The sequence below is a fragment of the Drosophila novamexicana genome, unplaced genomic scaffold (assembly GCF_003285875.2).
Source record: "Drosophila novamexicana strain 15010-1031.04,08,12 unplaced genomic scaffold, DnovRS2.1 tig00000387-arrow-pilon, whole genome shotgun sequence".
Classification (NCBI taxonomy): Eukaryota; Metazoa; Arthropoda; class Insecta; order Diptera; family Drosophilidae; genus Drosophila; species Drosophila novamexicana.
This window is the reverse complement of record NW_020824800.1, coordinates 3353111-3377500: the sequence shown is the minus strand read 5'-3', so window position 1 is coordinate 3377500 and position 24390 is coordinate 3353111. Positions and strand designations below refer to the sequence as shown.

At 40.5% G+C, this 24390-nt stretch overlaps 1 protein-coding gene across 4 annotated transcripts in view; it reads right to left on the bottom strand.

Moving 5' to 3' along the window:
• LOC115760178 (protein Wnt-4) overlaps positions 1-24390 on the bottom strand; it is a 36401-nt gene that overhangs the window by 837 nt on the left and 11174 nt on the right. For all 4 annotated transcript variants that reach the window (XM_030701402.1, XM_030701403.1, XM_030701404.1 and 1 more), the window contains 2 exons: positions 367-865; positions 67-294 (listed from right to left, as the gene is read on the bottom strand). In XM_030701402.1, coding sequence (XP_030557262.1) covers positions 67-294; positions 367-865 — 727 coding nt within the window. The remainder of the gene's footprint in view (positions 1-66; positions 295-366; positions 866-24390) is intronic.

Here is a 24390-nt window from a genome sequence, read left to right as displayed (position 1 = left end):
GTTGCTCAACGATTCGTTAAGTTTGAATATCTTGCTTAGAGTAGAGCACTGTGGCATGGAACTTACTTTCTTACGTCGCTGTTTTGGTTTTTTCAAGCGACTCGCCGTGGTCTGGCGCGGGTTGCGCTGGTTGGTGGGCTTGCGTATGGCCTGGTTATACTTCTGGCGCAACAGCGTGGCCGTAGAATTGAAATCAGCCATCTTCTTCCAGCAGGTCTTCGTCGAGCAGGAGCCGGAGACGCCGTGGCACTTGCACTTGTCCTTCATCAGCGTGGAGACGGCCTCGATGCCAACCTGTTTTAGAGAGAGAGAGAGAGGCAAGTTAACCACTTGGTATATGCTTGGTATAGGCTTATCGGCACCCACCTCAGAGTCATGTCGCAATATTTCGGTAACCTCGTCTCCATCGCTGGTGTGCAATTCGAGAAAGTTGCGCGTAAGCCGCTTGCCATGCTTAAGATTATCGTTGCAGCCGCCCCATTGAAAGTCCTGATCCGGACGATTCTGTTTGCGCGGCCCGCAGGTGCACTTGGTCATCTGGCCCTCGGCGCACGCTCGGGCTATCGAATGGGTCATAGCGGCTGCCGTTAGGGCGTGCACAAATGCCGTCTCCTTGTAGAGCTTCTTGAATATGTTACGCTTGCCGCGCGTCTCGACGGAACAGTTCCAGCGATCGTAACGGAACTGATCCTCGCAGTGGGTGGTGGCCAAGCGTCGTGCCTCGCTCAGCGCGCCGGGCAGACCGGTCTCCTTGCGGCACTGATGATTCTGCCGCCGTGTGGCAGGCATATAACGGCAGGGTCCGCCCACCTGACCCTGCGATGTGAAAACGGCCATGACTGTGTGCTCCGAAATGAAATGTTCGCTGTAAAATGGAAAATCAATTAAATCATTGCCATTAACTTTTAAAATTAGTTTTTAAAATTTTAAGCATTGAATTATTTTTATCAAAAAGTTAATTCGTTTGGCGTTTCGTTAAACAGTATGAAGGTTTGCGTCAGCGCTAGAGCACACACCTCTGCGCACACAGCAAAGTTTCGTTAAGTTCATTTGCTAGTTTCGTTCGCCTGGTCTGTGTCTGGGCTAAGCGTGCACACCAGTTCGCGGCGAATTTGTCTTGTGTTCGTGCAGCTAACTTTTTGTCGCGCTAGCAAAGTAAACGTTTTTATTTGAAATTTGTAGCTGCAAGTGAAATTTCAGCAATAAAGTTGTGTAAATAGCGACAAAACTTTCAATTTCAACAGAAATCAATAAAAACAACCAATTAAATATGTTATGGAATAATTCAGTGCAGCATTGAAGAGAATACTCCCAGCTGATAAGCCAAAACACGCCCATTCTTGTAATTGTCGTTGGTTTTGGTGTAACAGCAACTTTTGCTTATCAGCAGTTTCTAAGAATTGCCCAAAAGAGTTTCTTCAGAGCTTATAAAAACTTTTATTTATTTGGGTCTTCTTCTATATGCGTGTAATAATGCCGCCGTTAATATAAAGCCGCCGCACTTCCTGTCCAGCTTTGACTCTCTCTCTCTCTCACTCTCTGCCTGACTCCCTCCCCCCCCCTCTCTCACTCTCTCTCGCTCTATCTCGCTCGCTCTCTGATTTTGTTATTTGCAGGAAATCTTAAATTCTCATAAAACTTAAGTGCACCGTAAATTGGCGTATGAGTAACGATCTCAGCATTTCTTGCCTATTTCCGTCTGCGTCGCCGCCTCGGGGCACACACACACGCACACACTTACCTATAGCCTCGACCCATAACCATTTGTATGCCGCATGCCACACCCCCGTCCCCCCCGCGCTCTACTGTTCATTTTGATTTAAACTTTTGCCTGTTCATAATTTTGTTGTTGCGTGTGGGAAAAATCGCGCGCGTTTCTAATGCGAAATTAATTTGGCCAGATTTTAGCAATTAATTAATTAATCAAGTGCCTTCAATTGTTTACAACTTGTTCGACTTCGCTCCACGCGGCATTCCGTTTGTTTTGCAGCGAATTTTTATCTATTTATCTCCCGCTGTTTTATTTCGATATTTGACGTAGTTTTCGATTTGATTAAATTATTATTCCCGTCAGCCAATTGGCCCAAAAGATGCTTGGGTTCGTTCTGTCTAGTTGGGATACCTCAAACAATTTCGGTCTGCTAGAGATTTTCTAACTATTTGGCTCAACAATTCTATTACGGGCTACCTTAATAATAGATTTAATTATTGCATAAATAAATAAAAAAATATGGTATTATTATTTGCACATTGTACTTCATACAAGTCGTTACAATGGCCAAGAATATTCAAACTTTTGCTCCGGCCGAAATTGTTCAATCAAAACTATATTTATTAACGTACTATATAAAAATAGAGTACTTATTTTGGAGCACTTGCAAACATACTTATAACAAAATCGATTTTCATTGTGTTCTTATTCAAGTATTCAGCAAATAGCTGTTCGAGCTACTGAAACGTTGATCATAAAATGTTTGATGTACGATCTAAGAGCAATGTTCTTTATAGGTAGCACATGAATAAGTATGGAGGATTGCCAAAAACATTTAGATATAATATAATTGGAAAATATGCAGAGATGAATGTGATCATGAACTACAGATGTGACGTCGAATATAGCGCTAAATTATCGCTGAATGGAATGCTATATAATATGGTAATATGGTAATATAGGGAACACATTAACAGTCGACAAATAATTTGATAATTTTTATTCAATAAATAGGAATGGAAGTAGGAAATAGAAATTCTTAACAGAAGATATTGGGTAAGAAATTAACGGTCAACAAAAATGATAATGTTTGTTAAATAAATAGGATTGGATTGTGTTGCAGAGTCCGGTTCGGTCTACTAGATTATAATCTAACATCGGTAGAAAATTAAGTTCTTTTATATCTGACTAGCACCGGCATTTATTATTAAGACTGTGATGCCTATGTGCTTTCCAGGCCTTCTCAAGATTGCACTAATTTTTATTATTACATATACCTGTCTATATCGGCCTAATAACTCATTTCGTAATATTATATTATAATATTATTATATTATTCTGTTTTCCAAGATCTTTTCATGCTTCACCATTCACACAAATGTCCACAAGGGTATTACAAACTCGGCATGCCGAAGATATCCTTACTTTCTTATTTTTCTTGTTTTGTTATTTTACTCTTTTTAATTAAAATAAAATAAATTAAAGGAACGCAAGGAGCTGTGGCGGAAAAATCCAAAATCACCAAGTGCTAAGAGAAGGCAAATTCGAAAAGTAATGAAAATTCAAATATATTTAGTATTTATTTACTCCTTAGCTAGATGAGTTTAATGTATGGATATATGTTAACTTCTATCAATTTTTATCAATTGCAGCAACAACAATTGCTGTAACAACAACAACAATGGACAGTCTTCAATTACAGCTTAAAGCTCATGTAAGTCGTGATGTAAGCTTACCCATTGTTGTTCTTGTTGTTGTTGTTGCTGTTGTTGTTGGTGTGTGCTGCAAGTGCAATGCAAAGCGCATTAGTCAAAGCCCACACATGAGAAGCTACCCGCACGACCCACTCCCTCCCCCCCTCGTGTTACCCACTTCAAGCTGGTTAATGTGTGTCGCCTTATGGCATGGAACATGTGGAATTACCAGCTCAGCTTCGATGTGTGTGAGTGTGTGTGTGTGTGGGTGGGGCGTGTCTTTTAATCCTTTTGACAAAACGTTTACATGCGAAATGAAATACAATTAGCTATGCAGGTGGGCGTGGCAGAGTGTGACAGAGCAAGAGCAGGAGCCGAGTCTCTGCGACTTGGTGTGCACTTTAATTTCACAAATTTAGCTGCCAGCAATTTGTATCTTTGAGATACAAAGTAGTTGAAAGCTATTAAAACGGCCACAGAGCAAAACAAACTGTAAAGAGTTGTTGTTGTTGTTGTTTTTGTTGTTGTTGCTAGGCAGGCCAAACAACAAATTGATAGGCAGACAGACGTACGGATGTGTGCCAGCAAACATGGCAAGGGCGAGACAGAGACAGAGAGACAGAGAGAGAAAGAGAGTGAGAAAGAGGGAGAAAGGGGCGAGCGGCTATAAAACAAAAGTGTTGATGGATATTTTCCTCGTGCGCTGACTGACTGACGACAACGGCATTGAAGTTGTGCCTAGTTGTTGTCGATGGCATACCCTGTACTCAACCAATAATTGCAAGGGGTGTAGTTAAAGTTGTAAGGATTTTGTAAGTAGAGAAACATACGCGAAAATGGCAAGCAGTAGACAATTTGAAATATATTAACTTTTTTATGGCTATGTGCTATGTTCGTGCGAATGTGTGTGTATGTGTGAGCTTGTGTGTGTGTGCGTGTGTGTATGTATGGCTTGCAGGCTTCACCTATGAATTAGGCGCAGGCGGCTTCAACGCTGGAAGCCGAGGAGCCGGAGGAGCAGGGCGGAGGCCCAGGAGGAGGAGCAGGAGGCGTATGTAGGTATGTAGGTATGTAGGTATGTAGGTATGTAGGTATGTAGGTATGCATGTATGTATGTATGTATGTATGTATGTATGTATGTATGTATGTATGTATGCATGTATGTATGTATGTATGTATGTATGTATGTATGTATATATGTATGTTTGTATGTGTGTATGTATGCATGTATGTATGTATGTATGTATGTATGTATGTATGTATGTATGTATGTATGTATGTATGTGTGTATGTGTGTATGTATGTATGTATGACAAAAGGTATTTTATTTAAATGGAGGGTATAATAAGGTCGGTCCCTTGAACTTTTATTTACTTCTTTTAGTCGCAGTTGCTGTGGCTACTGGTGCTGCTGCTGCTTTGAGTGCTTCGCATTTGTACAGATTCATCAAATTTTCAGAAACGTAAAATATTTAACACACACATGCACACACACAAAAATCCCTTTGTGCTGCGGCAGAAGCATTTTATGGACTTACAGTTTAAGTCGCCGCAGCAGCAGCCAAAGAGCATAGCAAATGTGCAGCAGCAGCAACAGAAGCAACAGCAGCAACTGCTGCAGCAACATCAGAAAGCGATTTGAAAGTAGTTCGAAATTGAAATCGAGGCAGGAACATAAAATCTTTTTTAAAGTAGCATAAGCATATGAACTGGCTGTGAACCGAGATGCGCTGCCTCTCTTTCTCTGTCCATCGCTCTTTCTTTTCTTTTTTAATGGACTTTTTACCATATGCATTTTATTGCCAAAACATAAATGCAGCTGATAGCCCCTTAGTCGATGCCGACTACAGCGCCGCGCTGCACTTTATTTATAAAACGCTGCACGAGCTGCCGATCTGTGGCTGGATGCGGTTCGGCTCGGGCAACGTCTCCGGCGTGGCGATTGTTTGTTTTCTTTGGCCATTGCCTGTCACATAATTTGAACGCAAAATTTCAATTAAAATGCATTTGCAGCCAATTGGCAAGTGCAATCAACGCACTGGCCATATATTGCAAATTGCAAATTGCAAATGCGAAAATTGAAAATTGAAACTTAATCGCATTGTTTTGTAAATGGGCAAACGGCAAATGAGGCAACTGCGGCAAATGCCTCCAAGGCGCATTCACTTTGACTTGGGCAGACAGACACCAAGACATGCCACATACGAGCACAACATATACAAAGTCGGGTCGGGTTGACAGAGTCTGAATGGACAGAGTTCTATGCGACATATGCCCTACAGTTTTGCTTGGCTTGCTTTAATTGATGCCAGTCTATTGGCAATGCAGCACCCATTAATTGGAATGGAGGCTAATGAGCCAGCAAACTTCTGTCATGGCTTTTCCAATTCAAAGTTTTATAGCCATTAATGCTTAAGGACAGCCGATTGGGGTTTTATAGAGTGGAAATAATCGTACAATAAAATGTTTTCAATAGACTATAACATTCTTAATTGTTAATGAATACGCAGCGGGCCACACATTTCTTGGAATATTATATTTTAATTTTTATTGCGATTCTTTTATCTTCTCTAATATTTTATATATGTTAACTTGTGACATTAAATTAATATTTACCATCATTCAGCTTTAAGATATTAAAAGAGAAGAAGAAACATGTCTGCATTAACTAATTTATACGATGAAAAATCCCTTCCATATATCTACATAAAGATTTTATAATACAAATTTTGCTCTATAAAAGGCAAAATAAATAATTTAAGCTAGCAACATTGTAGCCAATAATTCCCAACCGCTTTAAGCGCAACCTGTCGCCAGAAACACTGAAATTCTGTTTTCTTTGTTTTATCTTTTTGTAAGACAACTTTTGCATCTTGCCAAAGGCTTAAGTGTAATTTAAAAGCCTGTCGTTTTAGTATTGATATTTTTACTCCTCCGGAATTGTGATTCAATGTACTTAAGTATATTTTTAATTTGAGTCATTTGGTGCTCCCGTTACGCTAATTGCCAGCTCGAATTCTGTGGCTCATTGTGAAAGCATTTGCCAATATATCAACGGCTTGGCCATCTGTTTCGCCAATCCCCCAAGCAGCTTAAGAGCAGCTTTCGGCTTTCGGCGTCCCCAACTGACGTTCGCTCCCTTGGCTACCTTTTGTCTGGGCACAGTCTCAGGGTGCTCTGGTTCCTGTGCCCCCCTTTTGAGTGCACAGATTTCAGTGTTTTATGGGCCAGTTTTGCGACACAGCAAAACACTTCCAAAATGCGCTGTAAATATGCGCTTAAGCTGTTAAATTGCAAGCCACCAGCAACAACAGCAGCAGCAACAATAACAGCAACAGTCGCTGACAGGCCAAAAAATTGCAAGCGCGAAACCGCAAGACAAACGTCTGCCTTTGTTACGCCCCCGCCCCTTCGACCAGCCCCCGCCAAGACCCACCTCCGCTGGCAGCAACAACCCCACGTTTATGAGGGCGGTTGTTGCTGCTAAATGCTGATGTATGAGCTGGTGCTGTTGTTGTTTGTTGTTGTTGCTGATGTTGTTGTTGTTGCCCGATTTCGACAGCGTTAAAACATAAAATATGCTGCCGCTCATAGTCGTTTTACCCCCCGCAACCCCAACAAGCCGCAGCCCATGAATAATGTTGCAGCGGTTGGGGGCAGCATCAGTAGCCGTTGGTTGTTTGCCTCTTCTGTTGTTGTTGCTGCTGCAGCGGCGCTTCATCATAAAAAGCGCATCCTTGCCAGCGTCCAGAGTAGCTGCGCTCAAGATTATGGTCATCAATTTTGGCATCAAGCAACGACGACAAACAGTTGTAACCGTAAACATTGTCAGCTGCTGCTCGCCCAACTCTCCTTTCCCAACAGCAACAACAAATGTGCCCCTTGAGAGTTGGCAAAAGCACGCGCGGAGGGTGGAGGCGGCTGCGTTAAGGCATTTTTATGGGCTGGCTCATAAAATTTGTGCATGGGATTTGGTTGAACAGTAAGTAGACAATAAAATGACGTCGCTGCTTCTGCCAAATTTTTAATAAAAGCTCCGGCAAATGATTAAAACCCGGCAACGCCAGCAGCATCCACTGCGCAGCAGCAACAGCAACGGCAACGACAGCAGCAACATCGGCAACGGCAATGAATTTATGCCCACCCAGGCAGACGGGCAGACATTTGGTTAGGGGAACGAGGGTCGCTTCAGTACTTGCGCACTTTTCTAATGCTCAATACTTTGTTTTTGTTTTTGTTCTTGTGTGGATATATTTTGATTTTTAAGCATTTTTACGGCTGTTGTTGTTGTTGCTGTTGCTGCTGTGGTTGCAACCTCGTCGTTTATTTACTCGAAACGCTTCTTGCGGCAAACAAATCCAAAATGCAAGCAACGTTAAAGTTTATCATTAAGCTGGCACAGCCAAAAATGCCATGTTGCTGTTGTTGCTGCTGCTACTGCTGCTGCTGCTGCTGTTGTTGCTCATGTTGCTGCTGCGTGTGAGCCATAAAAATGCAATAAAAATCTTTACGACATATTTCGCCCTGCAACCCTCACACGGTATTTGTACACTTCACACCTTGCCAACGCATCTTGGGCGCTTCCTTCCTGCCCTCAGCTTGCTGATGATGTTGCTGCTGCTGCTGTTGCTGCCGTGCTGCAATTGCTGCTAACAGCGGCGCATCTGGCGAGTAAATTTAATGCGACCACTGCTGCCTGGCAGGCAGCCTGCCTGCCTGCGTGTGCATTTAACGCCATTACCGTAGCTCATTTGCCACGCCTCCGCGTCGAACAAGCTGCAACTGCTGCAGCTGCTGTAGTTACTGTTGCTGCTGCTGTTGCTGGTCACCCGCTGCTTGTGTCATCAGCAACGTTTTGTTTGTGCTGCATAAATTCGCTTGGCTGTTATGCTTTTTATTGGATTTTCATGTATTTGACAGCTTCATTTTCATTGTGCGCTGCCCGTGAGATGCATAAAAATTGAATTGTAATTGCCAGCAACAGCAGCAGCAGCAACTGCTTCCAACAGCAACTGCTGCCAACAGCAGCAACTATTGTGCGATGTCATTGACACTTATTTTGTTTAGAGCTTTATCGTATATTAAGTTACAATTTTCATTATTAGTTTTCAATTAATTTATAGCCATGTTGCTGGCGTTTAGCTGCAACATGAAGTCTAGATGTTATGTGATTAAGCTTGCAACTTTGTTTCTCATATGTCAGACGCTTAAATATGGGAAAATACTTAAAATGTTGTCGTTGTTCGCCCTTTTCCCCAGCAGCAATATTGCTCTTAACAGCGGCAACATTGGCTTTAATTTAACTATTATTACAGTTACTTTTACATTTTCAAAGTCCTATAGTTTTGGCTAAAAGCCAACATTTAACCTAGTCTAATCCGCCCATTCTGTCCGCTAACGCTTCTGGGCAACAGCAAAATCATTTGCATACAACAGCAACTGCTTGATTGTTGCTGCTTTCAGCAACAATTTCGCTTGATTTGACACTCAAGATATCATAGCGGGGTTTTCTTTATGCCATTTAGTTGTTTGCAATTTGACAGCCTTAAACTTCTTCAAAATGCCAGCAATTAGTTTCATTATGTATTGCAGCTCACTCTTCACGTGGCAATGGGCTTGCCCTTTGGTTGCAGCAACGTTTCCGCTTTGTTTTGGCTGCTTGTTGTTGCTCGCTGTTGGTGTTGGTGTTGCTGTTGCATTGAATACATTGCCAAACTATTTTTCAGCTAATATTAGCCATTGTTGTTGCGCTTGTTGTTGCTGCTGTTGCTGTTGCCGCGTAGTCGTATTTGTTTCTGCTTCAGCAGCATTCCGGCAATTTGTCTGCATTTCTTTTCCAGCTACCACATTTCGTCTGCCATTATATTCTTTCCTATAATTCTGTGGCTCGCCAGTGCGTTTTACAACTATTTGTTGCCCTGCCACGCCCCATGCCCGACTGGTAATGTTGCGCGCTGTTGCTGGCGTCGGCAGAGGCCGCAGCCTCTTCAACGTAAAATTTATCAGGTAATTTCTGAATGAGGAAGTTTCTTTCAGATCTACAATAACCAGAGTCTGTTGCTGCTGCTGCTGCTGCTGCTGTTGATACTCCTGCCCCATGCCTTCTAATTTTGTTGTGATTTAATATTGTCGAGGCATTTCAGTTATTTATGAGAGACCTTCTCTGACGGTTTCCACTTGACATTTCTTGCGCTTCGTGTTTGCCGCGCATATTTATAGAAATGTCATAACATTTTCTTGGCCCGGCTGTGGCTGCGCTTTTACAAGCATTGGCAATTAAATTTAACTGCTGGAATTTGGAATTTTCTTCACCCGCCCCCGACAACGCCACCCGCCACCCGCTCTTCTGCTCCACACAGAAACTCATCAAAATTGACAGCGCACACATTTAAATTAATTTTCTCGACGCATTTTCTTTTTAACATGAGCCGCGGCAATTAATGATTAATTTTCCCTGGGCTAAGGCTGGTCTTACGGTCACTTGGCTCAGTCCAGAACCTACGAGAGAGGCGCTGAGAGACGCATTAAAATTAAACATCAGCATCAGCATCAGCAACAGCATCAGCATTAACGTTAACGCAAAACGCAATCAACATTAAAACTTTTGCTGCTGGGTTTATGTGTGCCCATTGACAGGGCTGGGCGGGGCACGTCTACGGCGGGGGGAGGTGTGCTTTTGTGTGTGTGTGTGTGTATAGGTGTGGGGGGAGGTATGTAAGTATTTTAAGCGCACTTTTATTTGCGTTCATAAAAAGTACGACTACGTTGTATGGGCCAGCGATAAGAAGGCCAAAATGCGTTTCGCATAAAATGCGTTTTTATGACCATGACGAAAATGCGAAACGCACCCAAAAATAAAGGCGAACCCAAAAGCTAAGCGGCATATCGCACAGCCCAGGCACGCTACGGTCAGAGGGGGAAGGGCGTGGAGCACGGGAAATAGGTAAGAGAGGGAGTCATCATCGCACACTCCATTCCCAATACATCAGCAGCAGCCGATTGGGAGCATGGGAAGCAATGATGTATTAATGGAGGGTCACGTAGCACGCATAAGATTTCTAAAAGCAACCCTCGCAAATGCTGGCCTTGTCAGCTGGCATCGAGTAGTCGTTGATAGTATGAATACTCGCTATGAATACGAGTACGAGTACGAGTATGAGTTCGAGTACTTGTGGCAGCTGTTGCAAGTTGAGCGAACGGACGAGCGAAAAAATGGCTCGACAGCTCTTCAGTTGCTCATTGAGTGCTAATTAGGCAAATGCCTGCTGTCCCGCCCCCCACAAATTGGGGCCAACTTGGCGCCACATAGATACACACACACACACCCAGCTGATGTGTGAGTGTGGTAGAGAGTTTGAGTGCTTTATTTTCTAAACAAATCAAATGCTGCCAAGCGCACATTCAATCAGACAAGTTGATGTTGCTGCTGTGGCTGTTGCTGTTGCTGCTGATGATGTTGCTGCTGCCGAGGTGATAAAACAAGTTCATGTTGCATAGCTAGGCTGCTGCCACTTACAAACACATACACACACACACACACACACACAATACTCACTTGTTTTGTTGGGTTTACAAATCAGATTATTAGCTAATTAGTTAAAGACTCTCAACTGCAGCTACTCGCAGCAGTTCCGATATGAAAATAACCCTATATCATAGCATTAAATTTAAGAGCTTTGTAAACAGTGGAAAACTTCAATGCCAGGTGGATAAAAAGTTCTGTTAACTTCTAGTTAAAATTTAACGCATATTAATTATGGCTTTAGCGCTTCATAAAAACACTCATCGAGGGGCATCAACTGTAGATACTGTAGATGTTGCAAGTATATTTATAAATACTTGTGCAATATTATTTATCAGTGCGTTGTCTGTTTGGATTTACATATAAAGCATCTGTGTGGGTTGAATTCGGAGTCGGTCGAACGTGAACGTAATTAAAATTCCTGTAAAACATAAAAGTAAATCTATTTATAGCAGAGTTCACATTCCCCTGCATTGGAAAAGCCGATTTGGAATTTCATAAAAGCTGGCTTATGATTTCAAGTAAAACGGCTTTAAATAAATTATTTGAGCGAACGAAGGAAGAAAGCTTGAACAAATGTTTACGATCTCGAAATCTAGGCCATTCTAGAAAAATCGGAGGCCATTAAATGGAATATATAGCATATTACTACAAAAATACTAAACTCAAATTAAGTATACTCTTTGATTTCTTTTTTTCCACATCTTTAAATCCCACAAACTATCTTGTACTTAGATTGTCTTTTAGAAAAAGTTTTTCAACACATTAAAATATGTTTCTGATGTTGATATTTAAGGGCATTCAGAACTGTCTCCAAATGATAAATATTGGCCAAATATGATCATTTTGAAAGTATTCAAGTCTAAGATTTGTAGCTGTTACATTTTGTCCGTGTGTTGGACAATCGATTGTGATTGCATTTATCGATAGTTTTTGTGCGTATTTTCTGTTTTTCAGACAATCAAAGTAATGAATATTTGTGAAAGTGTTATTTTAATGATTTAATGTAAATACACATTTACAAATTATTTTTCATACAAAATCTCTAACCTAATTTACATATAAAATTTATCTATCAATATATCGATATGACGACAATCGCCTATCGAATCAATCGAACTATGCTACTTATTTAAAAAAAGTTTACCAACACTTAAAAGTACATAAGATCGGGTTACTGGCATTTCGTAATTGGTTGGAATTTTAAATTTATTTAGGTGTCTCCAGAAATTATCGCTTCATGGCTTTTTAATTAACTAGCTTGATTGGTTACATTTTCGAATAACTTATGAATTTTCATTTTCTTATTTACAAACTCTGCTAGTTCTCTGTTTAACTAATCTTCACTTGTAGAATGTCACGCCAATTAGCGAGATCTGTCGGATGCTTCCGCATTACGCTTGTCCAAATATCATAAGTTCATAACTCAGCATTGAGTGTTCGACACAGCTGTGAGAATGGGCTGGCATCTACCAGTCCGTTGGCAACTTCCGTTTGTTGTATGCCGCATTTCGACACTCCAACAAATTTAAGCCAAACAAATGGGCAAACAACCGAAAAATGCAATCCAATTTGGCTAGAGGCAGTCAGATCAGAGAGAGAAAGAGAGAGAGAGAGACGGGGAGCGACTGAGGAGTATGGCCACATAGTTGACTCTGGTAGGTGGCTCGGCATATTTGCTGCGCCTGTCAACGCCAAGATGCGCTTAAGCATTATTAATTGTTTATGAAATGAACTGCGCCGGCCACTAAACAAATGATAATGAGCAGCGAAATATGCAAACGCTGCCGAAGCAAAGCTGCAGCCAATGGCAAGAGTGGAAGTCGCTTGCCGCATGTGGCATGTGGCATGAGGCGGCAGCAGTGGGGCCAGCTGTATGCAGGCACATTTATGTTGTGCGCATCTACTGGCCAGCCCAGTCGAACAGTCAGCAGGCAATTTTGCATAATTTCCGAAACACATGTTGCCTTCAATCATGCGCGAAGCAGCCACTGCCACAGCTACAGCCACAGGCCCAGGTCAGAGATACATATAGGGGGCAGAGACAGAGACAGAGACAGAGACGGCGACGGAGACGGAGGCGGAGCAGAAGCCAGAGCCAAACGGATAGTGAAGCCCTCGGGCCACATAGACAAATTGACTAACTGACTAACTGACTGAGGCCTCCAACTCGAACTGTGTTGGGGCCTGGTGCAGGCACAGGGACAGGCACAGGCACAGGCACAGGGACTGCGAATGGCAGCAGAAAATCAAGTGAAAATGTAGCGGAAAACATTTTAATACTAATTACAAAGAATTTGTGCCGCCGACGTTTGGCACTTTTCCTTTTTTATTTTTCAAACCTCTGCATGGCAATATACACTTGCTTTGAGCAACATCAGCTAGTGCAAAGTCTATGACATTCAAAATATTTATATGCCAGCAGTTCAAGCTAATAAAAAAAATACAGGTAGCAATCGATGGACCTACTCGCAGGCAATCTACTGAACAAAAGATCACGAGTTCAAGACCCGCAGCGATCATCGTTCATTACGCAATAAATTATTGCTAATGAGCTTGTTTTGCAATATTCGAAGATTCGCTAGAGAGAGAGAGAGAGAGAGAGAGAGAGAGAGAGAGAGAGAGAGAGAGAGAGAGAGAGAGAGAAGATAAGAATTTGCTAGCTTCCAAAATTAGTTGAAATCTATATATTTACGTCGAGAAATATGCAATTTCTAAAACTCGAAAGTAACTTGACCCAGTTAAATATACCTGAGTTTTCAAAAGCAATAGAAAGAAAGAAAGAATCAACCATTTTAAGGAAAGAGTATTCAAATTCGATGTGTTTATACCTTAGTTTTCTCTCTTTTACTTTGCTCTGACTTACTCTCACTTTCTGGGCACCACGCTGCTGCACGCTCTTGTGGACTCCCCCCGATTTTTTTCGATTTCCGAAAATAAATGTTTTGGCACGTAGCTGGCGGAGCAGGACGAGGAGAGCAGCGATTGCGACTCCCCGACTGCATTTTAATTGGAAAAGAGGTCTCGTCCAGGCCGCAGTGTCAGCTGGTTGGCTTTGGGAGTCGCACGGCGGCGTTTTCGCTTTAATCAAATCGCTTTATGACAGCTCAGATATGCCGACAAATGACACACAAGACACATAAACGTCATTAAGTAAACACAAGACCCGGCACGATCCCTCAGTTCCCCATTAGGCAATGGGAACCGAAATGGGAATGTGAATGGGAACGGGTAGCCACAGCAATGGGAATCGTTGGAGTCGGAGACACAGTCGTTGCGATGCGGGTGGCAGGTGAGCTGCTTGCCTGACATTAAACGCGTGTTAATTTCAGTTAATTTGGGGCGTGATTCGCCGGGAACAACCAACAGCAGCACGGCAAAGGCAACTCGTCCATGCTCGTGTCCATCCATCAACACGCGCGCGCGTTCCGACAGCGGACGCTTCACTGCATTTGTCAATCAGCGTCTACGGGACAGAGACTGAGAGAAGGGAAAGAGAGCGGGTTGGTGAGAGGGGAAAAGTGAGTGGCATTTTCATGCTTGTGTTGCAGCCTCAAGGTCCATTTCCATCACTTGTCTCGCGCTTTTCGGTCTGGTCTGGTTCTGGTTCTTGATCATGTGGCGCCTATCATAGCAAAAGTTGTGCTCTTGAATTTCGCCTAAGCCAATCAGGCATAGGGAGTACGAGCTGGGGAATAAAGGGGAAGATTGTCTTGTGAAGTGCATATTCATGCTGCAGTCGGCACTTGTGCTGCGCGAGAGTGTTCAAGTGGGTGTGGGATTGTGAATCTGTGCATGGATACGTTACTAAGTATATATAAATATTTGTTGATACATTAGATAACGAATGGGTAAAAGAAAAAAAATACTAATAAAATCCATAGAAATAATATCGATAGAATATCAAAGTGTATGCTACAGAAAGAAGGGAGAGAAGTCTTCATCATAAACTAAATTTAATGCTGATTATTATATGGGGACCATATGATACCATATGGTACATACAATTTCACCGATTGCTTATTAGATATCTTAAGGAGCTGTTTGGAAGAATATGTCTATATATTTGGAGTATCATAAAGCTTATGCCTTATGCCTGAGTTATATTTTCCCGAAAGAAGGTGCCCTTCAAGTTCACTGATTTATTTTAAGTAATAGCCATATTAGAGAGAAAAGGAGGCCAAAAGAAAAACAAATAGACAAACAGCACACATATAAATAAACATATTTGATTTTCCCACTATTTGTGCTTATAATTCTCAAGTGGTTTAAGCGCAAGCAGATGATCGCTGGAAGGGGTCTGCTTGGCTGGGTAACTGCTCTCGAAACAGATGTTCAATTTGTATAATAATGGTAGCATGTAGTCTGTCCATTCTGCTGATTCACGAACTTTTTGTTTTATCCCATTCAAATTATTAAGATATTGACTGCTTGTTGACTAAGCAGAATCCTTTCAGAACTATCTCAGAGTTGTAATCAATGGCTGTTATCCATTTCATCTTTCTCCGACAAGACACCAAATTGAATTAAAATACCAAACATGTTGGACTTTATTTTTATGTTTTTCGATATTGTGGCGGCATCTGGTTTTCTCATCTTAACTCTGTTCTCGCCCCTGTGTTTTCTTCATTTCCATAATTGTTGTTTTGTTGTCTGATTGTCAGTTGGTTTGCTTTGTGTCGCCGCCGCCGCCGCCAGTTGTTGTCGTCATTTCCATTGTCGCCGGGGTCTGCATTTTCAGGGTCAAATTGCCAATTTATATCGATCTGCAGACAAGTCTCGGCCACGCCCCAAATGCCACACACCCTGCAGAGAAATGCACATTAACACCTACACACAAGTGGGCATGAGGGGTGCCACATGCGAGTGAGGGTACTAACACTTTAAGCAACAATTAGGCTTAAAGATCCGCCGAATGCGGCGGCGCGTCTTGACTCTTGTCGCCAATTTGCGCAAATTATGTGCGGGCCTCTTAAAGTACCGCTAAGTGAGTGCCAAGCCGTGACAACGAAACGACAAAACAACCAGACAACAACCAGGCAACAAACATAAGAACGTGGCAGCCCAAACTCCAATTATGTCAACAGCAACCGCAACAGGCGCAACATCAAAGCTCAGCCAGGTGCTGGAGCCTGCCCCAAGTGCCAAGTGCCGACAAAGCAACAGTTGCCAGTTGCCAGTTGCCAGTTGCCTGGCCAAGCAGCAAGAGCCGAGGTTTGCGCTTTTCTTTCCATTTATTCTATTTTTTTCTTTTATAGGTTAAACCGTTTAACAGGATGTGACTGCAATTTAACTGTTAACTGCGTGTGGCAAATGCGGCGGCTCGCCGAACTCCCCACCAAGACGCCCGGCCGCCCGCTTTGATCTCTTTGATGTGTGCGTGGAGAGCGCCTCAAGGTCCGCCAGAACTTCAAGGTCCCCAATGCTGCATGCCACATGTGTGCGTACGTGTGTGTGTGTGTGTGGCAGTATTTGTCTTTGATGCAACTTCCTCAATCCGCTGCCAAACAGACACACAACTTTGGCCAGCTAAAAACATTGCACAAGATCAAAGGCAACTCCAAAGCCATCATCAGCAGCAGCAGCAGCAGCAGCAGAAATGAAAGCGGCAGCGGCAACAGTTGCATCCACAAATACATCAGCTCCGACTCCTACGCCGCCTTCTTGGCTGATTGGAGTTTGTTTTAATTTTGACACCTTGAAAGATCTTTCAACATGTTTTTATACACTTTCATACGGTAACATGATTTAGCCACAAAATGTGTTATGCACTTAAGAAACATATTCGTATCCATAATGCTTATATATATTCTAGATCATTAACCGATTCGCGAGAGCCTTGCTGAAAATGTATACCCTATATTTTTTGCAGGCTATACAAGTCGGACGAATCGGAATAGTATATCATTTATAATATTATATATCCAGCAAATAATATATAATATATAATAAAAATCACAAATTAAGTTTTTATGCTCTCAACATTTGGGCAAAAACTTAGTAATATCGCACAGATATATCATATAACTGTGAAGAATCATTTGAGCAAAATCGATCAAATGATTTTTCTGGTTCCGTTCAGGTTAATTAATTAATCAATTTATCATAAATAAAATCCATTTATAATAATATCAAAATTAACATATTTTTATAGATTAAAATTCATGACTTTTTCATATTTATTGAAAAAGTTATGAGAAATATTTTACAACAGCAAATTCATTTTTTTAAAAATTATAGCTTAGGTTCGGCTTAGCATCTAAAATCCTGGGTAAAAACGTTTTGGATAGACAAAAAGAGCAAAACAAAAACGGTTCCGTTCTAAAAGGATTTTGCAGCCTTGAAAGAAACATTGAGATACTAATTGATTTTATATCGAATCGAATATATCATGCATTGCCGTCTGTCCGCAAGGGTAATAGATCGTCGGCTTGCCGAAGACAACTCTGCCTTTTGTTTAATTTTCATTTTCATTTTGTGCATGCAACGCGCGCGTCTCAATCTCAATCCCAATCTGCCTCTGCTGCAACGCAATTCTTTTGATTTGCTTAAGTCATTTTTGGGTTTTTAGGCACATTAATTGCATGAAAATGCATTTTATGTCATGGGAACAATCAAAATTTTCCATTTCTTTTGTTACCGACTGCAGACTGCAACCCTCGCTGTGTCTATGACTCAGTATCAGTCGCAGTCTCAGTCTGGGCTTCAGTTTGAGTTTTCGGTTTTATTAGATTCATCATATAGCCAATTTATGAGACGATTTTCTCATCGGGCTTCCAGCTGCTATTTTCTATTCACTGGTTTTATTTTTATTTTTATTTATTTTTTTTATGGCACAGCTTTGGCCAAGTCTCAACAAAGGACGCTGCTGAAGGGAATTTAAACACAGAAAACCCCAGAGTTTATCATTAAGACAAAAACCACGAGCGAACGGAAACGTCTACGAGCAGCAGCTGAGAGAGGGGCAGGGAGAGGGTGACGGGGAGGGGTAGGGGGGCAGTTAGAAATAAAGGCAACGGCATCATAAAACGCAGCCATCAAAACGACAAAATTAAAAAGTTCAAATGGCAAATGGCAGGCAAATTGTTGGCGGGAAAACGGCTAGAAAAGCAAATCATGAATGCAGAAAGCGCCAACACCGAAACTTGAATGAACTTCATGCGAGCGGGGGTAAGTGAAAAACCAAATCAGTTTTTGTCAAATTTAGAGGTATAAGAGTTTAGTATGATATTTAAGATATTTAAATAATTAAGGAGAAGTTTAGTGATAAACCGTGATAAAACTTTTCTTAAGTAGGTTCACAATTAAATTATTATAAATTTTTTATATTTTTTATACCCTGAACCCATTAAAAATGGGTACAAGGGTATATTGTATTTGTGCAAAATCCAAATGTATGTAACAGGCAGAAGGAAGCATCTCCGACCCCATAAAGTATATATATTCTTGATCAGCTTCAATAGCCGAGTCGATCTAGTCATGTCCGTCTTGACCCATGTCTATATACGAATCTTGGGGTAAGATTTGGACATAAATTTCGACTAAAAAATCGATGTTTAGATTTGAATGCCAGATTAATCTAGAGGGAAAACCATGAAGAAAAAGCCAAACTTCGTGAAAATCGGATAAAATTTGACCGAGTTATGGGGGTGGTAATTTTTGACCCATGTCTATATACGAATCTTGGGGTAAGATTTGGACATAAATTTCGACTAAAAAATCGATTTTAAGATTTGAATGCCAGATTAATCAAGAGGGAAAACCATTAAGAAAAAGCCAAACCTCGTGAAAATCGGATGAGATTTGGCCGAGATATGCGGGTGGTAAATTTTAACCCATGTCTATATACGAATCTTGCGGTAAGATTTGGACATGAATTTCGACTAAAAAATCGATGTTCAGATTTGAATGCCGGATTAATCAAGAGGGAAAACAATGAAGAAAAAGCCAAACTTCGTGAAAATCGGATAAAATTTGACCGAGTTATGGGGGTGGTAATTTTTGACCCATGTCTACTTATATACGAATCTTGGGGTAAGATTTGGACATAAATTTCGACTAAAAAATCGATGTTTAGATTTGAATGCCAGATTAATCTAGAGGGAAAACCATGAAGAAAAAGCCAAACTTCGTGAAAATCGGATAAAATTTGACCGAGTTATGGGGGTGGTAATTTTTGACCCATGTCTATATACGAATCTTGGGGTAAGATTTGGACATAAATTTCGACTAAAAAATCGATTTTAAGATTTGAATGCCAGATTAATCAAGAGGGAAAACCATTAAGAAAAAGCCAAACCTCGTGAAAATCGGATGAGATTTGGCCGAGATATGCGGGTGGTAAATTTTAACCCATGTCTATATACGAATCTTGGGGTAAGATTTGGACATGAATTTCGACTAAAAAATCGATGTTCAGATTTGAATGCCGGATTAATCAAGAGGGAAAACAATGAAGAAAAAGCCAAACTTCGTGAAAATCGGATAAAATTTGACCGAGTTATGGGGGTGGTAATTTTTGACCCATGTCTACTTATATACGAATCTTGGGGTAAGATTTGGGCATAAATTTCGACTAAAAAATCGGTGTTCAGATTTGAATGCCAGATTAATCTAGAGGGAAAACCATGAAGAAAAAGCCAAACTTCGTAAAAATCGGATGAGATTTGGCCGAGATATGGGGGTGGTACATTTTGACCCATGTCTATATACGAATCTTGGGGTAAGATTTGGACATGAATTTCGACTAAAAATCGATGTTCAGATTTGAATGCCAGATTAATCTAGAGGGAAAACCATGAAGAAAAAGCCAAACTTCGTGAAAATCGGATAAAATTTGACCGAGTTATGGGGGTGGTAATTTTTGACCCATGTCTACTTATATACGAATCTTGGGGTAAGATTTGGACATGAATTTCGACTAAAAATCGGTGTTCAGATTTGAATGCCAGATTAATCTAGAGGGAAAACCATGAAGAAAAAGCCAAACCTCGTGAAAATCGGATGAGATTTGGCCGAGATATGCGGGTGGTAAATTTTAACCCATGTCTATATACGAATCTTGGGGTAAGATTTGGACATGAATTTCGACTAAAAAATCGATGTTCAGATTTGAATGCCACATTAATCTAGAGGGAAAACCATGAAGAAAAAGCCAAACTTCGTAAAATTCGGATGAGATTTGGCCGAGATATGGGGGTGGTAATTTTTGACCCATGTCTATATACGAATCTTGGGGTAAGACCCATGTCTATATACGAATCATGGGGTAAGATTTGGACATAAATTTCGACTAAAAAATCGATGTTAAGATTTGAATGCCAGATTAATCTAGAGGGAAAACCATGAAGAAAAAGCCAAACCTCATTAAAATCGGATAAAATTTGACCGAGTTATGGGGGTGGTAATTTTTGACCCATGTCTATATACGAATCTTGGGGTAAGATTTGGACATAAATTTCGACTAAAAAATCGATGTTCAGATTTGAATGCCAGATTAATCTAGAGGGAAAACCATGAAGAAAAAGCCAAACTTCATGAAAATCGGATAAAATTTGACCGAGTTATGGGGGTGGTAATTTTTGACCCATGTCTATATACGAATCTTGGGGTAAGATTTGGACATAAATTTCGACTAAAAAATCGATGTTCAGATTTGAATGCCAGATTAATCTAGAGGAAAAACCATGAAGAAAAAGCCAAACTTCGTGAAAATCGGATAAAATTTGACCGATTTATGGGGGTGGTAATTTTTGACCCATGTCTATATACGAATCTTGGGGTAAGATTTGGACATAAATTTCGACTAAAAAATCGATGTTCAGATTTGAATGCCAGATTAATCTAGAGGAAAAACCATGAAGAAAAAGCCAAACTTCGTGAAAATCGGATAAAATTTGACCGATTTATGGGGGTGGTAATTTTTGACCCATGTCTATATACGAATCTTGGGGTAAGATTTGGACATGAATTTCGACTAAAAAATCGATGTTCAGATTTGAATGCCAGATTAATCTAGCGGGAAAACCATGAAGAAAAAGCCAAACTTCATGAAAATCGGATAAAATTTGACCGAGTTATGGGGGTGGTAATTTTTGACCCATGTCTATATACGAATCTTGGGGTAAGATTTGGACATAAATTTCGACTTAAAAATCGATGTTAAGATTTGAATGCCAGATTAATCTAGAGGGAAAACCATGAAGAAAAAGCCAAACCTCGTGAAAATCGGATGAGATTTGGCCGAGATATGCGGGTGGTAAATTTTAACCCATGTCTATATACGAATCTTGGGGTAAGATTTGGACATGAATTTCGACTAAAAAATCGATGTTCAGATTTGAATGCCAGATTAATCTAGAGGGAAAACCATGAAGAAAAAGCCAAACTTCGTGAAAATCGGATGAGATTTGGCCGAGATATGGGGGTGGTAATTTTTGACCCATGTCTATATACGAATCTTGGGGTAAGATTTGGACATGAATTTCGACTAAAAAATCGGTGTTCAGATTTGAATGCCAGATTAATCTACAGGGAAAACCATGAAGAAAAAGCCAAACTTCGTGAAAATCGGATGAGATTTGGCCGAGATATGGGGGTGGTAAATTTTGACCCATGTCTATATACGAATCTTGGGGTAAGATTTGGACATGAATTTCGACTAAAAAATCGATGTTCAGATTTGAATGCCAGATTAATCTAGAGGGAAAACCATGAAGAAAAAGCCAAACTTCATGAAAATCGGATAAAATTTGACCGAGTTATGGGGGTGGTAATTTTTGACCCATGTCTATATACGAATCTTGGGGTAAGATTTGGACATAAATTTCGACTAAAAAATCGATGTTAAGATTTGAATGCCAGATTAATCTAGAGGGAAAACCATGAAGAAAAAGCCAAACCTCGTGAAAATCGGATGAGATTTGGCCGAGATATGCGGGTGGTAAATTTTAACCCATGTCTATATACGAATCTTGGGGTAAGATTTGGACATGAATTTCGACTAAAAAATCGATGTTCAGATTTGAATGCCAGATTAATCTAGAGGGAAAACCATGAAGAAAAAGCCAAACTTCGTGAAAATCTGATAAAATTTGACCGAGTTATGGGGGTGGTAATTTTTGACCCGTGTCTACTTATATACGAATCTTGGGGTAAGATTTGGACATAAATTTCGACTAAAAAATCGGTGTTCAGATTTGAATGCCAGATTAATCTAGAGGGAAAACCATGAAGAAAAAGCCAAACTTCGTGAAAATCGGATGAGATTTGGCCGAGATATGGGGGTGGTAAATTTTGACCCATGTCTATATACGAATCTTGGGGTAAGATTTGGACATGAATTTCGACTAAAAAATCGATGTTCAGATTTGAATGCCAGATTAATCTAGAGGGAAAACCATGAAGAAAAAGCCAAACCTCGTGAAAATCGGATGAGATTTGGCCGAGATATGCGGGTGGTAAATTTTAACCCATGTCTATATACGAATCTTGGGGTAAGATTTGGACATGAACTTCGACTAAAAAATCGATGTTCAGATTTGAATGCCAGATTAATCTAGAGGGAAAACCATGAAGAAAAAGCCAAACTTCGTGAAAATCGGATAAAATTTGACCGAGCTATGGGGGTGGTAATTTTTGACCCGTGTCTACTTATATACGAATCTTGGGGTAAGATTTGGACATAAATTTCGACTAAAAAATCGGTGTTCAGATTTGAATGCCAGATTAATCTAGAGGGAAAACCATGAAGAAAGAGCCAAACTTCGTGAAAATCGGATGAGATTTGGCCGAGATATGGGGGTGGTAAATTTTGACCCATGTCTATATACGAATCTTGGGGTAAGATTTGGACATGAATTTCGACTAAAAATCGATGTTCAGATTTGAATGCCAGATTAATCTAGAGGGAAAACCATGAAGAAAAAGCCAAACTTCGTGAAAATCGGATAATATTTGACCGAGTTATGGGGGTGGTAATTTTTGACCCATGTCTATATACGAATCTTGGGGTAAGATTTGGACATGAATTTCGACTAAAAAATCGATGTTCAGATTTGAATGCCAGATTAATCTACAGGGAAAACCATGAAGAAAAAGCCAAACTTCGTGAAAATCGGATGAGATTTGGCCGAGATATGGGGGTGGTAAATTTTGACCCATGTCTATATACGAATCTTGGGGTAAGATTTGGACATGAATTTCGACTAAAAAATCGATGTTCAGATTTGAATGCCAGATTAATCTAGAGGGAAAACCATGAAGAAAAAGCCAAACTTCATGAAAATCGGATAAAATTTGACCGAGTTATGGGGGTGGTAATTTTTGACCCATGTCTATATACGAATCTTGGGGTAAGATTTGGACATAAATTTCGACTAAAAAATCGATGTTAAGATTTGAATGCCAGATTAATCTAGAGGGAAAACCATGAAGAAAAAGGCAAGCCTCGTGAAAATCGGATGAGATTTGTCCGAGATATGCGGGTGGTAAATTTTAACCCATGTCTATATACGAATCTTGGGGTAAGATTTGGACATGAATTTCGACTAAAAAATCGATGTTCAGATTTGAATGCCAGATTAATCTAGAGGGAAAACCATGAAGAAAATGCCAAACTTCGTGAAAATCGGATAAAATTTGACCGAGTTATGGGGGTGGTAATTTTTGACCCGTGTCTACTTATATACGAATCTTGGGGTAAGATTTGGACATAAATTTCGACTAAAAAATCGGTGTTCAGATTTGAATGCCAGATTAATCTAGAGGGAAAACCATGAAGAAAAAGCCAAACTTCGTGAAAATCGGATACAATTTGACCGAGTTATGGGGGTGGTAATTTTTGACCCGTGTCTACTTATATACGAATCTTGGGGTAAGATTTGGACATGAATTTCGACTAAAAAATCGATGTTCAGATTTGAATGCCAGATTAATCTAGAGGGAAAACCATGAAGAAAAAGCCAAACTTCGTGAAAATCGGATGAGATTTGGCCGAGATATGCGGGTGGTAAATTTTAACCCATGTCTATATACGAATCTTGGGGTAAGATTTGGACATGAATTTCGACTAAAAAATCGATGTTCAGATTTGAATGCCAGATTAATCTAGAGGGAAAACCATGAAGAAAAAGCCAAACTTCGTGAAAATCGGATAAAATTTGACCGAGTTATGGGGGTGGTAATTTTTGACCCGTGTCTACTTATATACGAATCTTGGGGTAAGATTTGGACATGAATTTCGACTAAAAAATCGATGTTCAGATTTGAATGCCAGATTAATCTAGAGGGAAAACCATGAAGAAAAAGCCAAACTTCGTGAAAATCGGATAAAATTTGACCGAGTTATGGGGGTGGTAATTTTTGACCCGTGTCTACTTATATACGAATCTTGGGGTAAGATTTGGGCATAAATTTCGACTAAAAAATCGGTGCTCAGATTTGAATGCCAGATTAATCTAGAGG